The sequence below is a fragment of the Schistocerca piceifrons genome, chromosome 1 (assembly GCF_021461385.2).
Source record: "Schistocerca piceifrons isolate TAMUIC-IGC-003096 chromosome 1, iqSchPice1.1, whole genome shotgun sequence".
Taxonomy (NCBI): domain Eukaryota; kingdom Metazoa; phylum Arthropoda; class Insecta; order Orthoptera; family Acrididae; genus Schistocerca; species Schistocerca piceifrons.
Window position 1 is genome coordinate 90,565,028 of NC_060138.1, and position 27,448 is coordinate 90,592,475.

The window sequence follows — 27,448 nt, forward strand, 5'->3', positions numbered from 1 at the left end:
AACAGAAGAGATAATGAATTTAATTGGTGAAAGGAGAAAATATAAACATGCAGTAAATGAAGCAGGCAAAAAAGAATACAAACGTCTCAAAAATGAGATCGACAGGAAGTGCAAAATGGCTAAGCAGGAATGGCTAGAGGACAAATGTAAGGATGTAGAGGCTTATCTCACGAGGGGTAAGATAGATATTGCCTACAGGAAAATTAAAGAGACCTTTGGAGAAAAGAGAACTACTTGTATAAATATCAAGAGCTCAGATGGAAAGCCAGATTTAAGCAAAGAAGGGGAAGCAGAAAGGTGGAAGGACTATATAGAGGGTCTATACAAGGGCAATGTACTTGAGGACAATATTATGGAAATGAAAGAGGATGTAGATGAAGATGAAATGGGAGATATGATACTGCGCGAAGAGTTTGACAGAGCACTGAAAGACCTGAGTAGAAACAAAGCCCCGGGAGTAGACAATATTCCATTAGAACTACTGACAGCCTTGGGAGAGCCAGTCCTGACAAAACTCTACCATCTGGTGAGCAAGATATATGAGACAGGCGAAATACACTCAGACTTCAAGAAGAATATAATTATTCTAATCCCAAAGAAAGCAGGTGTTGACAGATGTGAAAATTACCGAAGTATCAGTTTAATAAGTCACGGCTGCAAAATACTAACGAGAATTCTTTACAGACGAATGGAAAAACTAGTACAAGCCGACCTCGGGAAAGATCAGTTTGGATTCCGTAGAAATGTTGGAACATGTGAGGCAATACTGACCCTACGACATATCTTAGAAGAAAGATTAAGGAAAGGCAAACCTACATTTCTAGCATTTGTAGACTTAGAGAAAGCTTTTGACAATGTTGACTGGAATACTCTCTTTCAAATTCTGAAGGTAGCAGGGGTAAAATACGGGGAGCGAAAGGCTATTTACAATTTGTTCAGAAAGCAGATGGCAGTTATAAGAGTCGAGGGACATGAAAGGGAAGCAGTGGTTGGGAAGGGAGTGAGACAGGGTTGTAGCCTCTCCCCGATGTTATTCAATCTGTATATTGAGCAAGCAGTGAAGGAAACAAAAGAAAAATTCGGAGTAGGTATTAAAATCCATGGAGAAGAAATAAAAACTTTGAGGTTCGCCGATGACATTGAAAGTCTGTCAGAGACAGCAAAGGACTTGGAAGAGCAGTTGAACGGAATGGATAGTGTCTTGAAAGGAGGTTATGAGATGAACATCAACAAAAGCAAAGCGAGGATAATGGAATGTAGTCGAATTATGTCGGGGGATGCTGAGAGAATTCGATTAGGAAATGAGACACTTAAAGTAGTAAAGGAGTTTTGCTATTTGGGGAGCAAAATAACTGATGATGGTCGAAGTAGAGAGGATATAAAATGTAGACTGGCAATGGCAAGGAAAGCGTTTCTGAAGAAAAGAAATTTGTTAACATCAAGTATAGATTTAAGTGTCAGGAAGTCGTTTGTGAAAGTATTTGTATGGAGTGTAGCCATGTATGGAAGTGAAACATGGAGGATAACTAGTTTGGACAAGAAGAGAATAGAAGCTTTTGAAGTGTGGTGCTACAGAAGAATGCTGAAGATTAGATGGGTAGATCACATAACTAATGAGGAGGTATTGAATAGGAGAAATTTGTGGCACAACTTGACTAGAAGAAGGGATTGGTTGGTAGGACATGTTCTGAGGCATCAAGGGATCACCAGTTTAGTATTGGAGGGCAGTGTGGAGGGTAAAAATCGTAGAGGGAGACCAAGAGATGAATACACTAAGGAGATTCAGAAGGATGTAGGTTGCAGTAGTTACTGGGAGATGAAGAAGCTTGCACAGGATAGAGCAGCATGGAGAGTTGCATCAAACCAGTCTCAGGACTGAAGACTACAACAACAACAACAACAACAACATGAAGGTTGTGAACAAATTAATGAGGATTTGCAGAAAATAAATTAATGTTGTAATGACTGACAGCTATCTCTCAATATTTGTAAGTGCGACCTACTGTGTATAACAAGGTGAAAATCCCCATTAATGTAAGAGTACAAAATAAATTCCCAGTCTTTGGAAGCGGTAACAGCCGTTAAGTACCTGGGTGTGACTGTTAAAAATGATCTCAAATCGAATGATCAGATTACACAACTAATGGACGAGGCGAACCCTAGATTGCTGTTTATTGGTAGAATCTTGAAGCGATGCAATCCTTCAACAAAGAAAATTGCATACAATATGTTAGTTCGTCCAGTCTTAGAGTATTGTTGGTCTGTATGGGACCCTTAGCAGTTGGGTCTGATTCAAGAGATTGAGAAGGTCCAAAGAAGAGCGACAAGATGTGTGACTGGTACATTTAGCTATTGCAAGAGCGTTACAAATCTCGTTGATAGTTTGAAGATAGATGACGTGCTGAATGGAAATGGTTGCTCACTAAATTCCAAAATCCAATCTTCGCCGAGCATGTAGAGCATATATTATTACAACCAACTTTCAGATTGTACAATGATCACCATTCAAAGATAAGGGAAATTAGAGCTCGTACTGAGGCGTTCAGACAGTCGTTTTTCCCTTACGCGATCGGTGAGTGGAACAGAGGGGGTGAAATATGACTTTGGCGCGAATTGTGTCCTCCACCACACACCGCTTGGTGGCTAGCGGAGTATATATGTAGATGAAGATGTAGATATAGATGCAGTCTGATGATGAGCTGCGCGCCAAATTAGAGTGGCGAGGTGTACATTTCGTTTGACGTGTCCACCAGGGTGCTAGGTATAATCAGGTTGCCATCGGTGCCTTCATCTTGGCCTTCGAGGGTGGTATATTACTTGAGAAGGTCAAGGTGTGGTCTACCACAGTGATGTAAAGCCCTATATCCCTCCCCCAATGCAGTGCTTCAAATGCTGGAAGTTCAGCCGTACGTCATCCCGCTGTACTTCCAGCGTCACATGTTGAGATTGCGAATGCCTATCACATCCAAATACTCCATGTGCCCCGCCTCCCATCTGTGTCAGTTGTGGAGAGCACCATTCATCTTACTCACCAGACTGCAGGATTCTCCAGAAAGAAAGGAAAATCATGGAATTACAAGACCCTGGACTAACTGACCTACACTGAGGCTAAGAGGAAATTTGAGCTTCTACATCCTGTATGCACGACATCATCTTACGTTGCCGCTACAACAGTTCTAGCCCCATCAGCTCCACCAACCTCAGTCACCTCTCAGAGCTGGGAGACTACACCCACCCCCTTGATGGTGGGAGGGGGGGGGGGGCACTTTCCTCCCTAATTCAGGAGCAACACTCCACTAGCCATCGGGGATGTCCATCCCCACTTCAAGCTGGAGAAGCGTACAACTTCTTTGGGTCTCTTGGGTCACTCCCTTCCCCGCTTTTTGCTAGTGGGAAAGATGACACCTGCCAGTGGCTGAGGAGCCCAAAAGCAGCTGATCATAGGGCTTCACACTCATCCTCAGTCCCGGAGACTGAATCAGTGAAGTCTTCCTAGCCAGGGAAACCCAAGGAACAGTGAGAGGAATCCAAAAAATCCCCAAGACCAAGGGACTTCTGATGTCACCCACACCACCACCACTACCTCCAAGCTCTGTGTCTGTGGATGAGGTGGAGATTCTGGCATCCACTGAGGACCTAGATCTCGCTGGACCCTCAGACACAATGGATATAGACTGCTCAGGCAATAAGTTGGTGGCAGCAGGTGACCCTGAGGCGTAAACTGCCTAATTGAATTCTCCATGCCTTTCCAGTCTCACGAGGACGTCATCCTCCAGTGGAATTGTGGCGGTTTTTTCCACCGCATGGCTGAGCTATGGCAACTGTTAAGCTTTACATCTGCTTTCTGCATTACCCTCCAGGAAACCTGGTTCCCGGTAATGCGGACCCCTGCCCTCCACAGCTATAAGGGATATTACAGGAACCGTTGCGACTATAATCGAGTGTCAGGCGGAGTTTGCATTTATGTACTAAATTCAGTCTGTAGTGAAACTCTACCCCTTCAAACCCCTCTTGAAGCTGTGGCTGTCAGAATAAGGACGACACAGGAAATAACTGTCTGCAAAGTATATCTTCCTCCAGAAGGTGCAGTACCCCCGAATGTATTAGCTGAACTGATTGATCAACTCCCGAAACAGTTCCTACTTTTTGGAGACATTAATGCCCATAACCCCTTGTTGGGTGGCACTGTGGTTTCTGGCCGAGGCAGAGATGTCGAAACTTTAGTGTCTGAGTTTGACTTCTGCCCCTTAAATACTGGGGCCGTCACACATTTCAGTGTGGCTCATGGTAATTAATTGGTCATTGATTTATGAATTTGCAGCCCAGGACTTCTCCCATCTGTCCACTGGAGAGCACATGACGACCTGTGTGGTAGTGACCACTTACCCATCAGGCGCATGGACGCCTGCCCAGATGGGCTTTAAGCAAGGCAGACTGGGAAACTTTCACTTCTGCTGTCACCATTGAATCTCCCCCACACGGTAACATCAATGTTATGGTTGCGCAGGTGACTACAACAATAGTTTCTACGACAGAAAACACGATCTCTCGCTCTTTAGGGTGCCCCTCGCAAAAGGCAGTCCCTTGGTGGTCGCTGGACGTTGCTGAAGCAATTAAGGAGTGTCGGCGAGCTCTACAGTGGCATAAGTGGCACCCTTCCCTGGAGCACTTCATAGCCTTTAAACAGCTCCGTGCCCACATTCGCCAACTTGTCAGACAGCAGAAGCAGGTGTGTTGGGAGAGATACGTCTCGGTCATTGGGTGCCATATGTCACCTTCCCAAGTCTGGGCAAAGATCAAACGTGTTTTTGGGTACCAGACCCTAACAGGTGTTCCCATTGTTAATATAAATGGCGTGTTATCTACTGACACAAACACAATTGCCGAGCACTTTGCCGAGCACTATGCTCAAGCCTCTGCATCAGAGAACTTACTTCCGGTGTTTTGCACTCTCAAACGGCGGCTGGAAGGAAAAGTCCTCTCATTCAGTACATGCCACGGAGAATCCTATTATTCCCCATTTATAGAGTGGGAGCTCCTCAGTGCTGTAGCACATTGCCATGACACAGCTCCTGGGACAGATCGTGTCCACAGTCAGATGATTAAACATCTCTCATCTGATTACAAGCAACATCTCCTCATCATCTTCAACCAAATCTGGCGTGATGGCGTCTTCCCATCACAATGGTGGGAGAGCACCATCATTCTTGTGCTCAAATCCTGTAAAAACCCACTTGATGTGGATAGATATTGGCCCATCAGCCTCACCAACGTTCTTCGTAAGCTGCTGGAATGTATGGTGTGTTGGCGGTTGGGTTGGGTCCTGGAGTCAGTTGGCCTACTGGCTCCATGTCAGGGCGGCTTCCGCCACAATCACTCTCCCACTAGTAATATTGTGTCCCTCAAGTCTGCCATACAAACAGCCTTTTCCAGACACCAACACCTGGTTGTCATCTTTTTTGAATTACAAAAAGCGTATGACACGACTTGGTGGCATCATACTCTTGCCCACTCCTGATTTTTATCCAAACTTTCTGTCGCTTCATACTTTCCGTGTCCAAGTTGGTGCCTCCCATAGTTCCCCCCACCCCCACCCCCCCACCCCCCTCCATATTCAGGAGAATGAGGTCCCACAGGGCTCTGTATTGAGTGTATCTCTATTTTTAGTGGCCATTAATGGTCTAGCAGCAGCTGTTGGGCCATACGTCTCACCTTCTCTGTATACGGACGACTTCTGCATTTCGTACTGCTTCACCAAGGCTAGTGTTGCTGAGCCGTGCCTACAGGAAGCCATCCACAAGATACAGTCATATCCTCTAGTCCACGGTTTCAAGTTTTTGGATGCAAAGTCTGTCGTCTGTTCATCCAGAACCAGAACTTTACCTTAATGACTATCCACTCACTGTAGTGAATACATATCGATTCTTAGGACTGGTTTTTCATGCTTGATTGACTTGGCTTCCCCACCTTCGTAAGCTTTATTGGAACTGCTGGCAGCACCTCAAAGCCCTTCGCTTCCTGAGCAACACCAACTGGGGTGCAGATTGCTCTAAGCTGCTGCAGCTCTACAGAGCCCCTGTTCAATCCCGCCTTGACTGTGGGAGTCTGTTTTATGGTTCATCGGCGCCCTCAGCATCTCATTTACTCTACTCAGTGCACCACTGTGGCGTTCAACTAGCAACAGGAGCTTTTAGGACAAGTCTGGTGACTAGCGTCCTGGTGGAGACTAGAATCCCTCCATTGCAGGTTAGGCGTGCACAACTGCTGGGCAGTTACGTTGCACACGTTTGTAGTTCTCCTGTGCAGCTGAATTCCCGTCTCCTTTTTCCACCCATGGCGGTTCATCTCCCACATCAGCAGCCCAAGTCAGGGCTTCCAGTTACAGTTCTTTCAAAACTGGAGTCCTTGCCTTTACTACCTATATTTGAAGTCCATTCATGCACATCTCCATGGTGTACACCTAGGCTGCAGCTTTGTCTGGTTCTTTCACATGACCCTAAGGACTCAGTTAACCCCGCGGCTCTCCGCTGCCACTTCCTTGAGATTCTTCACATGTACCAAGGCCATGAAGTTGCTTACCGACAGCTCGATGGCTGATGATCACATCGGCTTCACGTATGTCCATGGAAGACATATTAAACAGCATTCCTTGCTTGATGGCTGCAGAGACTTCACTGCGGAGCTGGTGGCTATATCCCGTGTTCTTGAGCACATCTGCTTGTACCCTGGGGAGTAGTTTCTTCTGTGTACTTACTCCTTGAGCAGCCTACAAGCTATTGACCAGTATTACCCTCGTCGTCCTTTGGTAGCGACCATCCAGGAGTCCATCTATGCCCTGGAACGGTCCAGTCATACAGTGGTGTTTGTCTGGACCCCGGTCACGTTGGCATTCGAGGCAACGAACTTGCCGACAGGCCGGTCAAACAGGCTACATGGAAACCTCGTATGGAGATTGGCTCCTCTGCAACTGACCTGAGTTCAGTACTATGCCGCAAGGTTTTGCGGCTTTGAGAGACAGAATGGCATAACCTCAGTACGCACTGCAAACTGCATGCCATTAAGGAGACTATGAATGTGTGGAAGACCTCCATCTGGGCCTCTCGCAGGGCCTCTGTGGTTCTCTGTCGGTTCTGCATTGGCCATGCTTGGGTGACACAGAGCTACCTCCTGCGCCGTGATGACCCGCCTCAGTGTCGGCGTGGCGCCCAGCTGACAGTGGCCCGTATTTCGGTGAGCTGTCCTTCTTTGGTTGCCCTGAGATGGACTCTTTAGTTCCGGACTCATTGCCATTAATTTTAGGTGACAACACTTCATCAGCTAATTTACTTTTACGTTTTATACGTGACAGTGGGTTTATACATTCTGTGTAAGTTTTAACGCATGTTCTTTGTCCCTTCGTGTTCTCCACTCTAATCCTTTTAGGCTGGATGTTTTAATGTGTCGCAGAGTGCCTGGCTTTTCCTTTTATTCTCATGGTCGGCCAGCCACTGTCATCTGCTCTCTTGTTTTATCCCTTCTATCTGTTTCTTGCTTCTCTCTGTGGTCTTCTTTTTCTGTTTTGTCCATCGTAGTGTTGGTTGTCCTGTAGTTCTTCTGGTTCTTTCTTTCTCCTGTTATTGTGCTGTACGTCTCCTTTCTTTTTTTCTTTCCCTTGTGCAATTATTTTACTGAGAGCAAGGGACCAATGACCTCACAGTTTGGTGCCCCCCCCCCCCCCCCCTCCTCCGTCTTTTAAACCAACCAACCAACTATTCACCACCGTCGCCAAATGTCATGCTATAAATAATCTGGAGACGTTCACGTTCTGACCGAAACTGCTAACTGTTATAAATAAATGTTTTATTGTGGTGAAGACTGTTATTAATCCATTTTTAGACTTTCATAAATTTCTCCTTGGAGTCCTAATTTAAGATGGTAGCAAATGATAACATGACAGACACTTGCAAGGTTGACAGAATTCACAAGGCATGTTTCAATACATTTCCTTTCAGTTTTGTAGGTATATGTAAGGTATAAATATATTTAAGTAAGCATAAGGGAGATCCTGGTACTTTACAGGAGGAAAGTGTCGTGGGGAAAAGAGAACAAATATTTATGGATATAAGAAGCGCGTAGTCACTGATGGACACATCAGAAAATGATGGAAGAGTTCAAAGTTAGGAGAGGTGAGAGACTTATGATCTGATAAACTAAATCTTTTTTGTTAATGGAGTGAATCCATAAACACAACTTCTGCTTCAAGTCTAAAATGCAGACCTAAGGAACTGGTACACTAATCTCATGCCATCACTATCAAGTTTTGAAAATATTTGTGCCTGTAACATTGCTTGTGCTGGTAAAAGTGAATTTTTAGTAAAATTTTTCAGGCCCTTTCTTGGTAATCTTTTCACTGCTGTTAAACATTCGCTGCAGCTTTGCTTTTAATATAACAAGTAAAAACCTCTCTCATCCTCAGCTAGGTTTGTGTATAAACTGTAAATAGCATTTTTTTAAAAACCCGCTGCTTCTAAAAAGGTGCCACCAGTCATTCAGTTGCACTGTTCTTTGTCTACATAAACTATGTTAGGTGATAAACATGTAATTACTATATGAATTTATAAGCTGTCTCCTCTGCCACACAGAATATGTAAACACTAATACATTGACTGCAGACAGTAATTTTATGTATCATTTTTTTGTATGTGAAAATAAGGTAAACATGTGCCATTTTAAATTGTTTAGAACAAATACCGTTGTTCTGTTGGTAACAATTGTGTAATTTTGCACCAATAACTGCATACCTCCCTATGATAAACACTGTTCTTTGTTACTGAAATATTTCCAGTGACAAATCCTAAACATCAATTCACTTTTAAGCCTATATATCCAAATAATCATTTACTGTTAACAGCTTTTTATGTGAAATTTTATATACCTTGTTTCACAGTACATGTAATTTGCTGAATTATCATTATTCTATGTTAGGTACATGAAGAGCAGTTCTTACAATGTTCCCTGCCTGACACTCTGTGCTGTACTCCTGTCTATGCTTTTCTCGATGGGTGAAGCCATGCCTGTTACACATCTTGGTAAGTTCTGTCCAGAATGAAGCATCATTCAGTGATAGTAACAGATTGTCTATTGGTATAGAAGGTATTTATCATCACACAGATGTGCAAAGAGATTGCTTGATAAGGTATCTCTTTGCTTAAGCAAGGGTATGTATGAGATTATAAAAGATCTAATAAATAAGGTATTTATTGCAAATCCTGTATAGTGTTTTTAGTTCCAGAAGTTTTGGTCTACAATGTCAACTTAATTTCTCAGAAGTACATGAAAGCTGAGTATGAACTGTTAATGCTTCCATTCGTAAAGAAATATATTATTTGCTCATACAACTAATGTTACATTCAGATTTGTTCAAAATTTGTTAATTATACATAATTTTAAAACTTAAGGTTTTAGGACCAAAAAATTGTTAATGACAGTGCAACCAATATGTTTAGCAATATCATTTATCTTTGTACTCATGAAATAAGCACAGAAGAGGGACAAATTATTTCAAATACATATAGCTTCATAAACCACTGTGATACACTGTGCTGCTATGTGACCATGTTTATGCATAACATGGACATCATATTTAGCATGTATTTTTCTTTTAATGCAGGTTCTTGTAGGAGAAAACTTTTTAACAAGTATCCCGTGAATGTGAAAATTTACATGGCAACATGCTCCAACAAACCTCTTTGATTTTGTAACTTTGTAAAAATATCGTTATTTTACCTTATGCATTTTACCCTACTCAAAGCAGAGTGGTTAACCTGAAAATAAATTCTTCATCCAATGTAATTTTGTCACATTTCAGAAATAATTATTGTTTTTTAATTTTTGAAGAATTGAGCACTATTACATGTTCTGTCATGATACACATAAAGTCATATGCCAAATAAGATTTTGTGATGAAATACAAATTACAGCTAACTAGGAAAACATCTTTAGTAAAAGAAATTTTCAATATTCTTCTTCTTTGTTTTACAGTTACAGTGGTTTTAAATAATTCATCTTTCAGTCACTGGCTGTCAGCTAAATGTGATGCTCTAGCTGTCTGGCAATTAGCCACTCTCAGTGATGTAAACAGAGCTGTATTGCTCCAATCCCCAATCATTCTACATGAAACAGAACAACCATTCTATAATTACTTTCAAATTACAATGGGAAAAAAGTTCCTTAAATATGTTCTATAAGCAAACTTTTAATATGACTCAAGTGACAAATTTAGCAGTGTAATTTAAAATTGTTAGACACCAAAGCATAACACTGATGACCTGCCAGGGCACATGTAATGTTGTCTTTTATAATATATTTCAGTGAACTGTGATCTGCCACTTTTACTTGAAACATAACTATTACAACAACAAAAAAAGTGTAAATGGGGAGTGCCGTATGACATTTTCCTTTTTTATGTCAGAAAAGGAAAACAAGAGTAATGACAAATGAAAAGGTGAAGAAGTAGAATCAGTCATCTAATTGGAAATTACGTTTTACTAAAAATATAGATTATACCATTATGAAACCCAGCATTTTTTAATAAAACCATTCTGTCTCTATATTCTTTCTTTATTTGCCATTGGCATAACATAAGATGAAGAAAACAGCATTGGGGAATTGTCATAAAAAATCATACTTTTACTGAAATTTAACTTCAAAATGAAATGGATAATGCTATATCTGCCCCCCCCCCCTCCCCCCCCCCACAGCAGCACTGGTGTGTAGATGCAGATTGTTTTTCCATGAAGGCAGGAGCTGCGAACCCTAATGTGAACATAGCCCAGTGCGTGCCGACCTGTTTGCTCTATGAGGATAATTCAAATTATCACAGAGACATTGATTTAGTACAATTTTTGACAATATGTGTATGATCTAGCATAAAATTCTCCATCAGATCACACCAGGGAATGTGACAAAACTGTATTTCCAAATATTGTGTTATTATCTGTGCACTACATTTATAAACATGTCAAAAGTGAAAGGTGCTTCAATGTGTGTAATGGGAAATTCAGCTCTGAAAACTATGTAATTACAAGGAGACAAAGTGACTTGTCAGCACTTACCTGTTGTTGTTGTTGTTGTTGTGGTCTTCAGTCCTGAGACTGGTTTGATGCAGCTCTCCATGCTACTCTATCCCGTGCAAGCTTCTTCATCTCCCAGTACCTACTGCAAACTACATCCTTCTGAATCTGCTTAGTGTATTCATCTCTTGGTCTCCCTCTACGATTTTTACCCTCCACGCTGCCCTCCAATATAAATTGGTGATCCCTTGATGCCTCAGAACATGTCCTACCAACAAATCCCTTCTTCTAGTCAAGTTGTGCCACAAACTTCTCTTCTCCCCAATCCTATTCAATACTTCCTCATTAATTATGTGATCTACCCATCTAATCTTCAGCATTCTTCTGTAGCACCACATTTCAAAAGCTTCTATTCTCTTCTTGTCCAAACTACTCATCGTCCATGTTTCACTTCCATACGTGGCTACACTCCATACAATTACTTTCAGAAACGACTTCCTGACACTTCAATCTATACTCGATGTTAACAAATTTCTCTTCTTCAGAAACGCTTTCCTTGCCATTGCCAGTCTACATTTTATATCCTCTCTACTTCGACCATCATCAGTTATTTTGCTCCCCAAATAGCAAAACTCCTTTACTACTTTAAGTGTCTCATTTTCTAATCTAATTCCCTCAGCATCACCCGACTTAATTCAACTACATTCCATTATCCTCGTTTTGCTTTTGTTGATGTTCATCTTATATATCCTCCTTTCAAGACACTATCCATTACATTCAACTGCTCTTCCAAGTCATTTGCTGTCTCTGACAGAATTACAATGTCATCGGCGAACCTCAAAGTTTTTATTTCTTCTCCATGGATTTTAAAACCTACTCCGAATTTTTCTTTTGTTCCCTTCACTGCTTGCTCAATATACAGATTGAATAGCATCGGGGACAGGCTACAACCCTGTCTCACTTCCTTCCCAACCGCTGCTTCCCTTTCATGTCCCTCGACTCTTATAACTGCCATCTGGTTTCCAGAATGAGATTTTCACTCTGCAGCGGAGTGTGCGCTGATATGAAACTTCCTGGCAGATTAAAACTGTGTGCCTGACCAAGACTCGAACTTGGGACCTTTGCCTTTCGTGGGCAAGTGCTCTACCATCTGAGCTACCAAAGCACGACTGACGCCCGGTACTCACAGCTTTACTTCTGCCAGTACCTCATCTCCCACCTTCCAAACTTTACAGAAGCTCTGGTTTCTGTACAAATTGTAAATAGCCTTTTGCTCCCTGTATTTTACCCCTGCCACCTTCAGAATTTGAAAGAGAGTATTCCAGTCAACATTGTCAAAAGCTTTCTCCAAGTCCACAAATGCTAGAAATGTGGGTTTGCCTTTCCTTAATCTAGCTTCTAAGATTAGTCGTAGGGTCAGTATTGCCTCACGTGTTCCCATATTTCTACGGAATCCAAACTGATCTTCCCCAAGGTCAGCTTCTACCAGTTTTACCATTCGTCTGTAGAGAATACGCATTAGTATTTTGCAGCTGTGACATATTAAACTGATAGTTCAGTAATTTTCACATCTGTCAACACCTGCTTTCTTTGGGATTGAAATTATTATATTCTTCTTGAAGTCTGAGGGTATTTCGCCTGTCTCATATATCTTGCTCACCAGATGGTAGAGTTTTGTCAGGACTGGCTCTCCCAAGGCTGTCAGTAGTTCTAATGGAATGTTGTCTACTCCGGGGGCCATGTTTCGACTCGGGTCTTTCAGTGCTTTGTCAAACTCTTCACGCAGTATCGTATCTCCCATTTCATCTTCATCTACATCCTCTTACATTTCCATTATTTTGTCCTCAAGCACATTGCCCTTGTATAGACCCTCTATATAGTCCTTCCACCTTTCTGCTTTCCCTTCTTTGCTTAGAACTGGGTTTCCATCTGAGCTCTTGATATTCATACAAGTGGTTCTCCTTTCTCCAAAGGTCTCTCTCATTTTCCTGTAGGCAGTATCTATCTTACCCCTAGTGACATAAGCCTCTACATCCTTACATTTGTCCTCTAGCCATTCCTGCTTAGCCACTTTGCACTTCCTGTCAATCTCATTTTTGAGACGTTTGTATTCCTTTTTGCCTGCTTCATTTACTGCATTTTTATATTTTCTCCTTTCATCAATTGTTGTTGTTGTTGTTGTGGTCTTCAGTCCTGCGACTGGTTTGATGCAGCTCTCCATGCTACTCTATCCTGTGCAAGCTTCTTCATCTCCCAGTACCCACTGCAACCTACATCCTTCTGAATCTGCTTAGTGTATTGATCTCTTGGTCTCCCTCTACGATTTTTACCCTCCACACTGCCCTCCAATGCTAAATTTGTGATCCCTTGATGCCTCAAAACATGTCCTACCAACCGATCCCTTCTTCTAGTCAAGTTGTGCCACAAACTTCTCTTCTCCCCAATCCTGTTCAATACCTCCTCATTAGTTACGTGATCTACCCACCTTATCTTCAGCATTCTTCTGTAGCACCACATTTCGAAAGCTTCTATTCTCTTCTTGTCCAAACTGGTTATCGTCCATGTTTCACTTCCATACATGGCTACACTCCATACAAATACTTTCAGAAATGACTTCCTGACACTTAAATCTATACTCGATGTTAACAAATTTCTCTTCTTCAGAAACGATTTCTTTGCCATTGCCAGTCTACATTTGATATCCTCTCTGCTTCGACCATCATCAGTTATTTTGCTCCCTAAATAGCAAAACTCCTTTACAACTTTAAGTGTCTCATTTGCTAATCTAATCCCCTCAGCATCACCCGATTTAATTTGACTACATTCCATTATCCTCGTTTTGCTTTTGTTGATGTTCATCTTATATTCTCCTTTCAAGACACTGTCCATTCCGTTCAACTGCTCTTCCAAGTCCTTTGCTGTCTCTGACAGAATTTCAATGTCATCGGCGAACCTCAAAGTTTTTATTTCTTCTCCATGGATTTTAATACCTACTCCGAGTTTTTCTTTTGTTTCCTTTACTGCTTGCTGAATATACAGATTGAATAACATCGGGGAGAGGCTACAACCCTGTCTCACTCCTGTCCCAACCACTGCTTCCCTTTCATGCCCCTCGACTCTTATAACTGCCATCTGGTTTCTGTACAAATTGTAAATAGCCTTTCGCTCCCTGTATTTTACCCCTGCCACCTTCAGAATTTGAAAGAGAGTATTCCAGTTAACGTTGTCAAAAGCTTTCTCTAAGTCTACAAATGCTAGAAACGTAGGTTTGCCTTTTCTTAAACTTTCTTTTAAGATAAGTCGTAAGGTTAGTATTGCCTCACGTGTTCCAACATTTCTACGGAATCCAAACTGATCTTCCCCGAGGTCCGTTTCTACCAGTTTTTCCATTCGTATGTAAAGAATTCGCGTTAGTATTTTGCAGCTGTGACTTATTAAACTGATAGTTCAGTAATTTTCACATCTGTCAACACCTGCTTTCTTTGGGATTGGAATTATTATATTCTTCTTGAAATCTGTGGGTATTTCGCCTGTCTCATACATCTTGCTCACCAAATGGTAGAGTTTTGTCATGACTGGCTCTCCCAAGGCCATCAGTAGTTCTAATGGAATATTCTCTACTCCCGGGGCCTTGTTTCGACTCTGGTCTTTCAGCGCTCTGTCAAACTCTTCACGCAGTATCTTATCTCCCATTTCATCTTCATCTACATCCTCTTCCATTTCCATAGTATTGTCCTCAAGTACATAGCCCTTGTATAAACCCTCTATATACTCCTTCCACCTTTCTGCCTTCCCTCCTTTGCTTAGAACTGGGTTTCCATCTGAGCTCTTGATATTCATACAATTGGTTCTCTTCTCTCCAAAGGTCTCTTTAATTTTCCTGTAGGCAGTATCTATCTTACCCCTAGTGAGACAAGCCTCTACATCCTTACATTTGTCCTCTAGCCATCCCTGCTTAGCCATTTTGCACTTCCTGTCGATCTCATTTTTGAGACGTTTGTATTCCTTTTTGCCTGCTTCATTTACTGCATTTTTATATTTTCTCCTTTCATCAATTAAATTCAATATTTCTTCTGTTACCCAAGGATTTCTATTAGCCCTCGTCTTTTTACCTACTTGATCCTCTGCTGCCTTCACTACTTCATCCCTCAGAGCTACCCATTCTTCTTCTACTGTATTTCTTTCCCCCATTCCTGTCAATTGTTCCCTTATACTCTCCCTGAAACTCTCTTACAACCTCTGGTTCTTTCAGTTTATCCATGTCCCATCTCCTTAAATTCCCACCTTTTTACAGTTTCTTCAGTTTCAATCTGCAGTTCATAAGCAATAGATTGTGGTCAGAATCCACATCTGTCCCTGGAAATGTCTTACAATTTAAAACCTGGTTCCTAAATCTTTGTGTTACCATTATATAATCTATCTGATACCTTTTAGTATCTCCAGGATTCTTCCAGGTATACAACCTTGTTTTATGATTCTTGAACCAAGTGTTAGCTATGATTAAGTTATGCTCTGTGCAAAATTCTACAAGACGGGTTCCTCTTTCATTTCTTCCCCCCAATCCATATTCACCTACTATGTTTCCTTCTCTCCCTTTTCCTACTGACGAAATCCAGTCACCCATGACTATTAAATTTTCGTCTCCCTTCACTACCTGAATAATTTATTTTATCACGTCATACATTTCATCAATTTCTTCACCATCTGCCGAGCTAGTTGGCATATAAACTTGTACTACTGTAGTAGGCATGGGCTTTGTGTCTATCTTGGCCACAATAATTCGTTCACTATGCTGTTTGTAGTAGCTTACCCGCACTCCTATTTTTTTATTCATTATTAAACCTACTCCTGCATTACCCCTATTTAATTTTGTATTTATAACCCTGTAATCACCTGACCAAAAGTCTTGTTCCTCCTGCCACCGAACTTCACTAATTCCCACTATATCTAACTTTAACCTATCCATTTCCCTTTTTAAATTTTCTAACCTACCTGCCTGGTTAAGGGATCTGACATTCCACGCTCCGATCCATAGAACGCCAGTTTCCTTTCTCCTGATAACGACATCCTCTTGAGTAGTCCTCGCCCGGAGATCCGAATGGGGGACTATTTTACCTCCGGAATATTTTCCCCAAGATGACGCCATCATCATTTAACCATACAGTAAAGCTGCATGCCTTAGTGTTACAAGGCCAGATCAGTCAATCATCCAGACTGTTGCCCTTGCAACTACTGAAAAGGCTGCTGCCCCTTTTCAGGAACCACACGTTTGTCTGACCTCTCAACAGATACCCCTCCATTGTGGTTGCACCTACGGTATGGCTATCTCTTTCGCTGAGGCACGCAAGCCCCCCCACCAACGGCAAGGTCTGTGGTTCACCTACAGAAAGCAAAATTCTAAGTAATACAGAGAGAGAGAGAGAGAGAGAGAGAGAGAGAGAGAGAGAGAGAGAGAGAGAGAGAGAGGTCCTTCCTCAGGGAGGGAAGAGGCATAGGTTAAAAAGGAGGGATAGATTTCTCGGGCTTCAGAATGAGAGGACCCTATTTATCTGAGGGTGAAGCAAGTACCTCTCTTACATTTTTAAGGAAAACATTAAATGTTTGGTTTTAGATCCTTGTATTTGAATTGTGTGTGTAAGTGGCTCACATAATCTACAGTATTTGTATGTGGAACCACATGTCCCTCACAAGCAGGTTTCCGTCATCCTGGAGTCTGAGCAACCTACCCTTCTTTTCTGACCTTCTACAATGTATCCAGCTTTCCTCCCTGAGGAATCACCTAATAGTTCCAAAAGCGAAACCTATGGAGAGAAATAGGTTGTTATGGTTTGGTCACATTAAAAGAATGGGAAAAGAAGTACTACCCCGAAAAAGCTCTAAAATGGATGGATTCTGAAAAGCCACAAACAAGGGGGGGGGGGGGGGGGGTGCATGATGGATTATGTGGATTATTGACGTGGGGAACAGTGAGAGGAAATGCTGAACCATAGTCTGGGGGATAAAAGAGAAGATTGGAAGAAGCGTTGTGAATTTCTGCATAAGCAGAAATTTTTCAGAAAAAAAAGATGCAGAAAGTAATGGGGGTCTATTGACTGTATTTACAATTTTACTCCCTGAAAGTAAGTGATTGACCACCCATTCTGTGTAGTAAAAGTTACACCAGTCATTGTACGCACGATGATATTAACCACAGATTATTATTAAACATGTTTGAAGTGTAGTCCATCTTATTTGGTGGAAGCATTACACCAGCTTCACAAAGTTTAGAGCAGAGGTTTAAATACGAGTAGTTTCTAACTCCAGTTTCTGATCCAAACTAGGTAAATACATAGTAAATTATTTTCATTGCAGTATGGTGCACAAATAAAATTTCCAGATTATTGCAGATCAAGAATAGGGAAACAGCAACTTTCCAAGTCTTGGGGTCAGTGGAGGCAGCAGCTGAGGTATGTTGGCAGTGTCCACTGGTCTGCAAAGCCAGGTTCAAACCTCAAACCAGGCAGACCCACCTGATGATACATGACAGTCTTTAATAGCTGCAGGTAATATCGCTCCCACTGAAGGGGGTATTACATGATGATATGCCACAGATGAAATGGATATAGTGCAGCTGTCATCTGTTGGTAGAACTGGTGGAGCTAAGAGAATTCGCAGATGCATCATCTGCACACATAAATAGTAGTTTGACTGCCATGAAAACACGCATGTGCAGTAGACGGGAATTGTGCAGTAGACAGGAATTGCGTGTCTGTGCCCAGAAAGGGATACTCAGTGTGTGCTTTCTGCTTGATGTTGTTCATGGCTTACTGTTGTTGTTTATAGTTGTGGTAAGCTGCTAACTTCAGATTGTCATCGTGGAGATTTTGTGCAGTGAATAAATTTTCATAAATGCAGTAGTGAAACAAAAGCATTTGTTTTGCTAGTAGACTTTCTTTGACACAAGCTCATTGCACAAGCTGGTACAAGTATACAGGGTGTCCCATTTAGCTTGACCACCCTAAGTAACTGTTTGTGAGATGCAAGCTACAAAATGTTTCAAGCAAATGTTCTTTAGTCATCAGAGGGACATCAATCAGCATGATTGCCTCCATTGTAGTTCTGTTTTTTACAAAGATATAAACAGTGGTATGACTTTTTTAAATGGAACCCTGTATTTTTTACTCAGTAATTCACTTCCTGTCTTAAATACCTAGTCAAAAATGTATCACAGTGTACCATTCACTGAAACACAACATTATTAATTACATAACACAACATTGATGTTGAGCCCGGGATCATAAACTAGTCCATGTGCTGGAGTTGTCAGAAAACAAATGAAAACCAAGTAAAAACATAACACAAAAGTGGCTGACTCTCCTTTACCATTGCCCAGGAGTAGAACATTCAAAGGTGCTCGAAGTGGTGACCCTGGACACTAATACACTGGTGCGCTCATTGAATGAAAGAATTATTTACTGCTTCCATTGTTGCCTGCTGAAGAGAATTACAAGCAAGCACGATATGTTCCTTCATGTCCTTTGAAGTTGTTGGAATATCGCGATAGACAACATCTTTAATGCATCCCCAAAGAAAAATGTCCAGAGGATTTAAATCAGGAGACCTGGCAGGCCAAGTAACTGTTCCTCCTTGACCAATCCGTCTGGCAGGATATCTTCAGTTTAGAACATGACGTGCATGCAAGGCATTATGTGCTGGACATGTATCGTGTTTATACCACATAAGCATTCTGGTTTTTAGCAGCACTTCATCCAGAAGAGGAGGAAGAATTGGTCTGAGGAAGTTGGTATACACTGTGCTGTTTAGATTACCATTGATGAAATAAGGGCCAATAATTGTAGTACCAAGCATCTCACATCTGACGTTAACTCTCCATTGGCGCTGATGTTCCATCTATCTAAGACATCGTGGGTTGTCTTTGAACCAATAATGCATATTCCTTGTGTTTACCTGTCCTTTGTTTGAGAAGGAACATTCATCGGTAAATAGAACATTCTTGATGTAGGTGTACATGATAAGGATGGAACTGGTGAAGTGTAAGAATGCAATGTACACTGGTTTTAGGAATGCCAATCTCGTGTTCAAGCTGTCATGTGCCCACATGTGGATTCATAGCAACGAAAGTGAGAACAGTAACTTCGGCAGTTTTGTCTGTGTGAGTGCTACGATGACTGCATTGTCATGGCTTGAAACTTCCCATTACCTGAATCATCACAACAAGACAAGAAAACATCCATCGGGAAGGAGGATTCTTGTCAGGATATCGCTCTCTGTACAGTTCCGCTGCCTGCGTAGCATTTCGCCTACCTTCAACAACAACAACGACAATAAAAGAAGCATTATGTCGATGCAGTTTGTAGGAAGGACAGCCTTTATTGTATGCCTACTCTACACAACAGTATTTGAAAAGACTAAACTACTGTTCTAAATGTACCTGTACATATGAAAACAGTATTGCAGTTACTGTTCTGCTAACTTACATTCCCCATAGATGAGTAGCATTTCTACCTTCTCTTCATTGGTGTACATCCAACTCACTCAACTCTTCATCTGATGATGGTTGATGGAATGACGGGTGTGCATTCTACTTATGTTTACATTTGTCCTCTGTCAACGTCAGCACGTGGATGTGTTCCATTACTCCAAGTACCTGCACTAAGTGCTGCAAGTGCCAATGTCAATGTTGTGTTATGTAATTAATGACGTTGTGTTTCAGTGAATGGTACACTGTGATACAGTTTTGAATTGGTCATTAGGAGAGGAAATGAATTACCAAATAAAAAGTACAGGGTGCCATTTAAAAAAATCATACCACTGTTCATATCTTTGTAAAAAACAAACCTACAACAAAGGCAATCATGCTGACTGATGTCCCCCTGACAGCTAAAGAACATTTGCTTGGAACATTTTGTAACTTGCATCTGAACAGTTAGTCAGGGTGGTCAAGATAAATGGGACACCCTGTATAGTCCACATTTGAAAATATAACACTAGTTCATCGTTAAGTATTGGTCTGCTAAAGTGTTGAAATTTTAGTCTGACATCCATAATAACTTTGGAAAATGTTTGGCTGTAATAGTCTGTGGCTAAACGTTAGACACGGGAAACATACACCATTTGCCAGGAAATGTAATGTGGTTACCAGCCTGCAATACAACGGGACACTATTTTATCTGTGATATGGGGGTAGTTCAAACACAAAATGCGTAAACATATGGTTTAATTCTTATTTTTGAGAAGGGGAAATTGTTTCCCTCATTACTGTGTCACTTAGACAAATTCCATCCATTATCATAGACAACAGCTTGTCAAAACAAACCACATCCACTGTCGTGAAGTTCTGAAATTCCTTCAGATCTTCAGGCCTTAGTTCCTTCGTTAATAGGAAATATATGCTCCTGCCTTCTCCCCTTCTTCCCAGCCAGATCAAACCCAACAATTGCTAGCTTTTTGGCATCATTGAGCCCTAATCCTAAGGGTTACAGACACTGCCCAAGCAATAGCTCCAAAAACAACTGTGTCCTCCATGTGGAGAATGCTGTGTAAATGGAAATTAATTCAGAACAGTAATAACATAACTCTGTGATAGTTACATACGAGAACAACAATCACTTAGCAAATAGGAATCTTAAGCTCTCAAAAAATTTTAATTTGGAGTGAACAACTTTATAAGAAATGAAACAATGGAAACTCCAGGTTGGATATCAACCATATTAGGAAAAGCATAGTGCTACTCGCCATGAAGATGACCTGTTGAGTTATAAACAGGAACAATGAAAAGACAGTTACACATACAGCATTTGTGGCAAAAGCCTTCTTCAGTAAACACCACACACACACACACACACACACACACACACACACACACACACACACACACACAGACACACACACACACACACACACACACACACACACACACACACACACACACAAAGCACACCTTAGGCTGGAGTGTGGCAGGGAAGGGGGAGGGATAGCAGGGTACAGGTGACGGGAGGTGGAGCACTGTTTGGTGGGGTGTGAAGGGACTAGACGGTGGCCTGAGGAGATTGACACATGCAACATTGGGAGTTGGGGAATGGGGGGAAAAAACAGGGATGGAAAAGAAGAGGAGCGGAAAGGATGGACAGGTAAAGTGGCAGAGGGTGGCACACAATGAGGGCGAAAGGATGTGAAAAGGGTTGGAGTAATAGTACAGAAAGGGCATAAATGGTTGGGGGTGGGGGGAGGAGGTATGGGGACAGTAGGTTACTACAGGTTGAGTAGTAATCTATCGTTTTCCTAGTATTGTTTATAAGAAATCAGACAACCCCCACACAGTTCTGTGCATTATTGCCATATAGTGCATGTGTGCAGATTCATATTATGAATATCCTGTGTGTGTTGTGTAGTAAGTTGACATAAACCAGTCTGCAGTTCCAAACAAGTATGGTTGGGGCACTACTCCACAGGTGCACATCTTAGGTGGACCATGTAATGCTGGCTTGAGGGTGCCATTCGGGCTGGACAAGTGGCTGGAGTAGGCTGCAAGTGTCATTTAATGCAAATGACATTGAAATTTGCTTGCTGGTTGCAGTCATAGTTGATTTTGTTGTTGACCCATGCACATATCAAGTATTTCCACTACTGATGGGTGGCAGCCTTGGAAGACAATCACTCTGGAAGATGCTTAACATGACCATGTCTAATAAACTGAGCGTAAACTGTGACACCAGGACAATAGTGGCTGAGGTGGGGAAAAGAAGTTTAAGGCATTGGATGTAGTAAATAGTACAGTATCCTTGGCTGGCAACCAAAGAGAATATCTGGTAGACTGGTGTTAGGTGTAGTCTGCTAAGTGTTAACTGCTACATTGGAATCTACCTCACTCACAGCATTATGTGCTGGCTTCTTGAAGATCCACTCCATCTGTTCAGCCTTACTACTAAATTGTGGCAAGCTGAAAAAATGAGGTTCTTAGTTTGCTGAAGTAATTTGTGTGGCGAGTTGTTGGGAAGGGGGGGACCATTGTCTACATTATTGGTTTTTGGAGAGCCCTTCAAGGGCCATCATTTTTCTACAGTCGTTAAGTGTTACATGTGCTGTAGTGGATACAGTGTTCATGACATAAAAGTAATTCAATAAAGCATTAATGATGAATTACATTGTCACATAGATAAAATTACACACAAATAAATTCACATAAGCTCACAACAATTTGTTGAAAGACACTGTAAAGTGTAAGCAACAACCAAGATGGGAACTCTACACTGTCTTTCAAAAAATACACAGCTGTTTACCCCCACTTGAAGGGAATGATTTGCAAGAATTTACTTGCAATGTAGGATTCTTTTTGCAATACTGTGAATAGTGTACAAAAATTTTGCGGGGAGGATACCAGCAGGGTACGTGGAATAGTTGTGGATGTGTGGTTGCGTGTCCTAATTGTTTGTGAATTGTCTGTCTCTGTTGTTATAATACAGAATTAAAGTGTGTGTCATTTTCAGTTTGTGAACACAACCTTGTGAACTACCAGTACTAAAATATTTTTATTTGTTCACAGAACACTTGGGTCAGGAATTTGTGCTGTTTCTGTCGAATATTGTGGAGAACCCTCCAGAAACAGATGTTGAGGAAAAACTACCTGACTTGATGGTGAATGTTCTGTTGTCTTACAATCTCCAGTTCTCCAACTCAGCTGAAAACATTCTGCTAAAGGCACTTTCAGAGCTTCCTGTTGCAAAGACTTTTACAGAGAAGATTCTCTTTCTACTTAATAGGGAAGGTATTTATCTGACTTATGTCATTTTGTTGAAATTAATTTATTTTATGTTACCTGGCACTGAGTGCATGAAAGAAATATTAAGAACATTAACTCTGTAAATCTTAAACAATTCTGAGGTTACAATTTATAATTATCACGGTGGTATCAGCAATATGAAAAGTGAATAGTAACTCTTGTCTTGAATCAAACATCTCTCTGTGAGAACCTCAACAATATTGTAATAATAGAAAATGAAAATATGACAAAAGTAAAGAACTTATTATTCAGAGCTATGTACCAATAATGACATACAAGATGGAAAAACTAATAATGCTCATGTAAGATTCTGTGGCAAAAGTTCTCACTAACAACAATACATCAATAATATAATAATAATAATAATAATAATAATAAAGACCTAGTTAGGTGTGAATTAGTTGTTGACCCATTTCAGACTTAAAAATTAGAACTTCAAAAAAGGCAATAAAATAGACCAAACTATCTATGTGATCAGGTTATGTGTGTTATACTGCAGTAAAACAAATCTGTGTACTCACCTATACTGTACTCAAGTAAGTTAAGATCCATCCCAGCTCCTCTGTTTCCATGCAGCAACACTTACTAACTTCCTAGAAAACCTGTCACTTATACATTCTGCTGTATGCAACTTCATTTATTCTCTTCTGTTTCTAAACCCTTTCTTCAGATGTCATCCTGTTCCACTGTAACACTCACTAATTTCAAAAGAGCCATTTGTCACCCAGTATAGGGTTTACATGTTTTATTTATCAGGATATTTCTTTACCATCACTGATGATATATCTCATATTTCTTTACCACTTTTTGTTCTAGATAGTTCTTTTAGCTCACTGTGTGTGTTCCAGCAAAGTGATGCAGTGGTACAAGTGTCTCTACTGTACTTGGATTTGGGAGTACCACACTGTCTGATCATACTGATTTAGGTGTACTGCAATCTCCCTAAATCACTTAAGCCCAATGCCTGGATAATTCCTTTGATAAAAATGTAGCTGATTTCCTTCCAAATCTGGACTTGAGCTCCATCACAAATGATACACGTTGTGTGGGCCTTTAATCCCTAATCTTTCATATCTCAATCTAATAGATTGCTTACATCTGCAGTTTTGAACATCTCCCTGACTGTGCTTTATTAATTTCAGTTCCATTTCATTCTAAAATTGACATTTTAGTTATGTCATGTACCTTATTTAATTCCTGCAAATATGCTATTTGTTTGTTTTTTAAGTGGAGTTCTTTTAGACATGTCCTTTCTTCTGTTACTGTCATTTATTTTCTTCTCAGTTTTTTCTCAAGCTTCGAAAGAAGAAATACTTGGGCTGAAAAAGTGTGTGATTGTCAATAAATTTCTGTATGTTTTCCTATATGTATTTTAATTTTTGTCTTTTCATTTCTTATGTTTATGTAATTATTAGACCAGTATAATTTTGTTTGGTGTACTTTTTGCAGAGGATCCTGTACGCGTATTTGAACATCAGCCAGCTCCTCCACACTCAGTACTTAAGTTGTTTAAAGATCTTTTCAGTCTTGAAGTGACAGCAGCACTTTTTTACACAAATGATGTTAAAGTTCTGATTGATATAATTGTACGGCAGTTGGCAGATCTTTCACCTGGTGAAAAGGTGAGTTATCATATCTACTACTTTCTTTTAGTGATAGATGAACTATGCCCAACCACTGTACATTATAGATGTAAGATTTCTCATCATTGTGACCATTTACATTTACATAGAGAGTAATCTGAAAACAGAGCATACAGCACAGGGATTGTTCACTACTGGATCAGTACAATCTCCTTGAGCATTGTGTCATACTGTAATGATCCATTCTTTGATGTAAATAAATTTTTTCTGGGATAATGGTCATTACATGAGATATTGCAAACCTTGTGCTGATTAATCCATGGCTGATGCAGAAAGCCCACATTATGTAATAAAATATTTCCTTGTGTTGTAATAGGGACAGTAAAGATTTTGTTGAAATATTATATGATCATACTATAATGTATAGCTTCAAGATTCAGATTTTAAAATGTGTAAGATTTAAAAGATATAAAAAAATTATGACAAGCAACCACTTAGCTGCAGATAAATGATAGTTAGTGCCTATACAGAAGGATGTCATCATCAGTTAAAAATGGCTCTAACCTCATTTAAAAAACCATTACTTACAGGGTCTCAACATTTGGAAAGGGCTACTTGTATGTAAAAGTGGAAACAGTTACTGGAACAATTCATAAAAGATGAAATGGCAATAGAGTTCAACAGAGTAGGCACATTTTGTTTATATAATTCAAGATGTTTAATTTTGTATAGAGGAGTGACAGTAATGTTGTTTGTATATCTCTTCTTCAGCGTCGCCAGCAATATTTGCAACTATGTAGACTTGTGATGCGGAATACAGCGTATGAACAACACCACCACCGACTGGATGACATTCGTAAATGCTTTACTCGCATCTTTTGTGAAGAGTCAGATCTGAGCTGTGATGACCAACAACTTGTGAGAGACATCTCCAATGAATTTCCCCAGTATTTTAAGGCATAATGTATACTCTTTTTAAACAAACATCATTTCTGTAAGCTGTGCCAAATATGCATAATTAATTGCTGGTATTTACATTTTCACAATGAAAGTAGCTAGTTATACATCAGCTGTGACAGGGGCAGCTCATTAGGATGGGCTTTGGCACATTTTTAAATATTTGATTCTGTCCATGTCTTCCATTACAATCTAAAAATAGTATGCATTATTCTATTTCAATTCAGAAGAAGACTATTGCAGTATCCTTAATTGCACAGTTTAGTGTGTAATTATAGAAAGACTATTTGAAACTATAGATCTAAATATTTTTTGTGTGCCTTCAGTCTGATATTTGTGATTCCAAATCACATATGTTGGTAAAAAGTATTTTATAGATACTTAAATCTACGTCGCTGCCAGGTAGTCATATTATTGTCTGTGATCCAATATCTTTGAGGTACAAATGAAGGTCTTAGTAACATTTTCAGCACTAGGTAGCAATCAATCTGTTTTTAATAATTAATTATTTTGTCTCTGATATGCAAGCTATTTATAAAAACCTAAATTTTGTCCTTTATTGTATTTGAAACTGTGAATGAATATGCAAACATTGTGAACTTATAAAAATGAATATCTAAATGTTATGTTTTAATTGCTGATTTCGAGGAATTGTTTCATTGGGTAAATACCTTCGTGATGCTCATTATTTTCCTGCTTGATACCAAAATGGTGCTGAAGAATGTCTGTCCCACATGGCTGTGGAAAATTTCCATAAAATAACTGCATTTGAATAGGACCTAGATGTTTAAGTGTACTTCATGGCAACACATTTTTTGAACAATTATTTGACTTTTACATAATAGATAAGTAGAAGATGGTTTTTTCATATATATATATATGCATGCATTGAATATATAAAGTAAATTTGAGCCCAAAGAATTTAAATCAGCCACACACCTGCAGAATGCTATGTATGAAATTTTTTAGAACTTTTATGAGGAGTTTATTTATTTAATTTCTAGTCTTTGTAACAAAGTTAATGAATAAATAATTGTTTTGAAAAATGAAGGAAAACAAAACTGATTGATTACTTGGTGTGGTTGTCAGATATGTTTTCTCCTGTTTAACTCCCACCAGTTCCATATACATATTTTTTTGGAAGGCTATGTACCTTGGTGACTCAGTGGTCAAGTGCCGAACTATGGGGTCATGGGTGTGATTCCTGATCAGTCCTAGGATTTTTTAAATCTCTTTTTCACTGCTGGCATTGTTTCTTAATATTGAAAATGGTGAGTATAACTGTGATTCAGAGTTCACATTGAACTGTAGGCCCTCTACAACTGACTAAGCAAATCAGTTCAAATGTCGAAAGAAGACAACGGTGCTCAAATTCCAATATGACCATGCCCACTATAGGACTGTGCTATTCAAACCAATCTTTGGGTTGATCGCAGCTTTATCTTTTCACAGTATCTCATTGCAAGTGTGCAAAGTATTCAGTCTTCAGTTTTTAATACTTACATGGAAAAGCACCATTTATATTAAGGCAACATTTTTGAAGCAGTTACTAGGAAACAATATGTCAATGCTGCAGTGTGCTGTCACAAATGAGAACTTTACTGTGGAGTGACAAAGCTGAAGTACTGTGTAAATACCACATAAAATTGTAATCAAGTAGAGTTATTGGAAATGAGAAAAAAGAATAAAAATGGCAAAACTTATACTTATCAGGACAGAGCAAACAGCAGGAGCAAAAGCTGAAATTTTTGGAAAGAGCACTTCTATAATGTGGGGGATAATGCCTGTTGCATCCATGATATCCCCCACCCCTTTTTCCAATCATTATGTACCTGGTCTGTTATTGGAATGTATTGATCTGATGCACTCAGTGTTCATGTGCTGGATGCTGTAAGTGCCTTCAGTCTTCTTCTATAAAGTTTGTATGCGATGGTGTAATGTTGTGTGTGTTGATAGCACCATTGTAGCAGATGTGAGCAGCAAGAATATTGTTTGAAGTAGATATCCCTCTCATCTTTCAGAAATCTCTGTAGGCATTTTGGAATTCTCTCTCTCTCTCTCTCTCTCTCTCTCTCTCT

The 27,448-nt window shown here is 40.2% G+C and overlaps 1 protein-coding gene across 2 annotated transcripts in view; it reads left to right on the forward strand.

The window, feature by feature from the left end:
- Positions 1-26,365, forward strand: part of LOC124782884 (NCK-interacting protein with SH3 domain) — a 111,627-nt gene extending 85,262 nt beyond the window's left edge. Inside the window, exons 7-10 of one of the 2 annotated variants that reach the window (XM_047253979.1) lie at positions 8,965-9,068; positions 22,594-22,815; positions 24,280-24,452; positions 25,185-26,364. In XM_047253979.1, coding sequence (XP_047109935.1) covers positions 8,965-9,068; positions 22,594-22,815; positions 24,280-24,452; positions 25,185-25,376 — 691 coding nt within the window. In that variant the 3' untranslated portion in view covers positions 25,377-26,364. Of the gene's footprint in view, positions 1-8,964; positions 9,069-22,593; positions 22,816-24,279; positions 24,453-25,184 lie in introns of both variants that reach the window. The other variant, XM_047253980.1, reaches the window with a different exon arrangement.
- Positions 26,366-27,448: the final 1,083 nt, after the last annotated feature.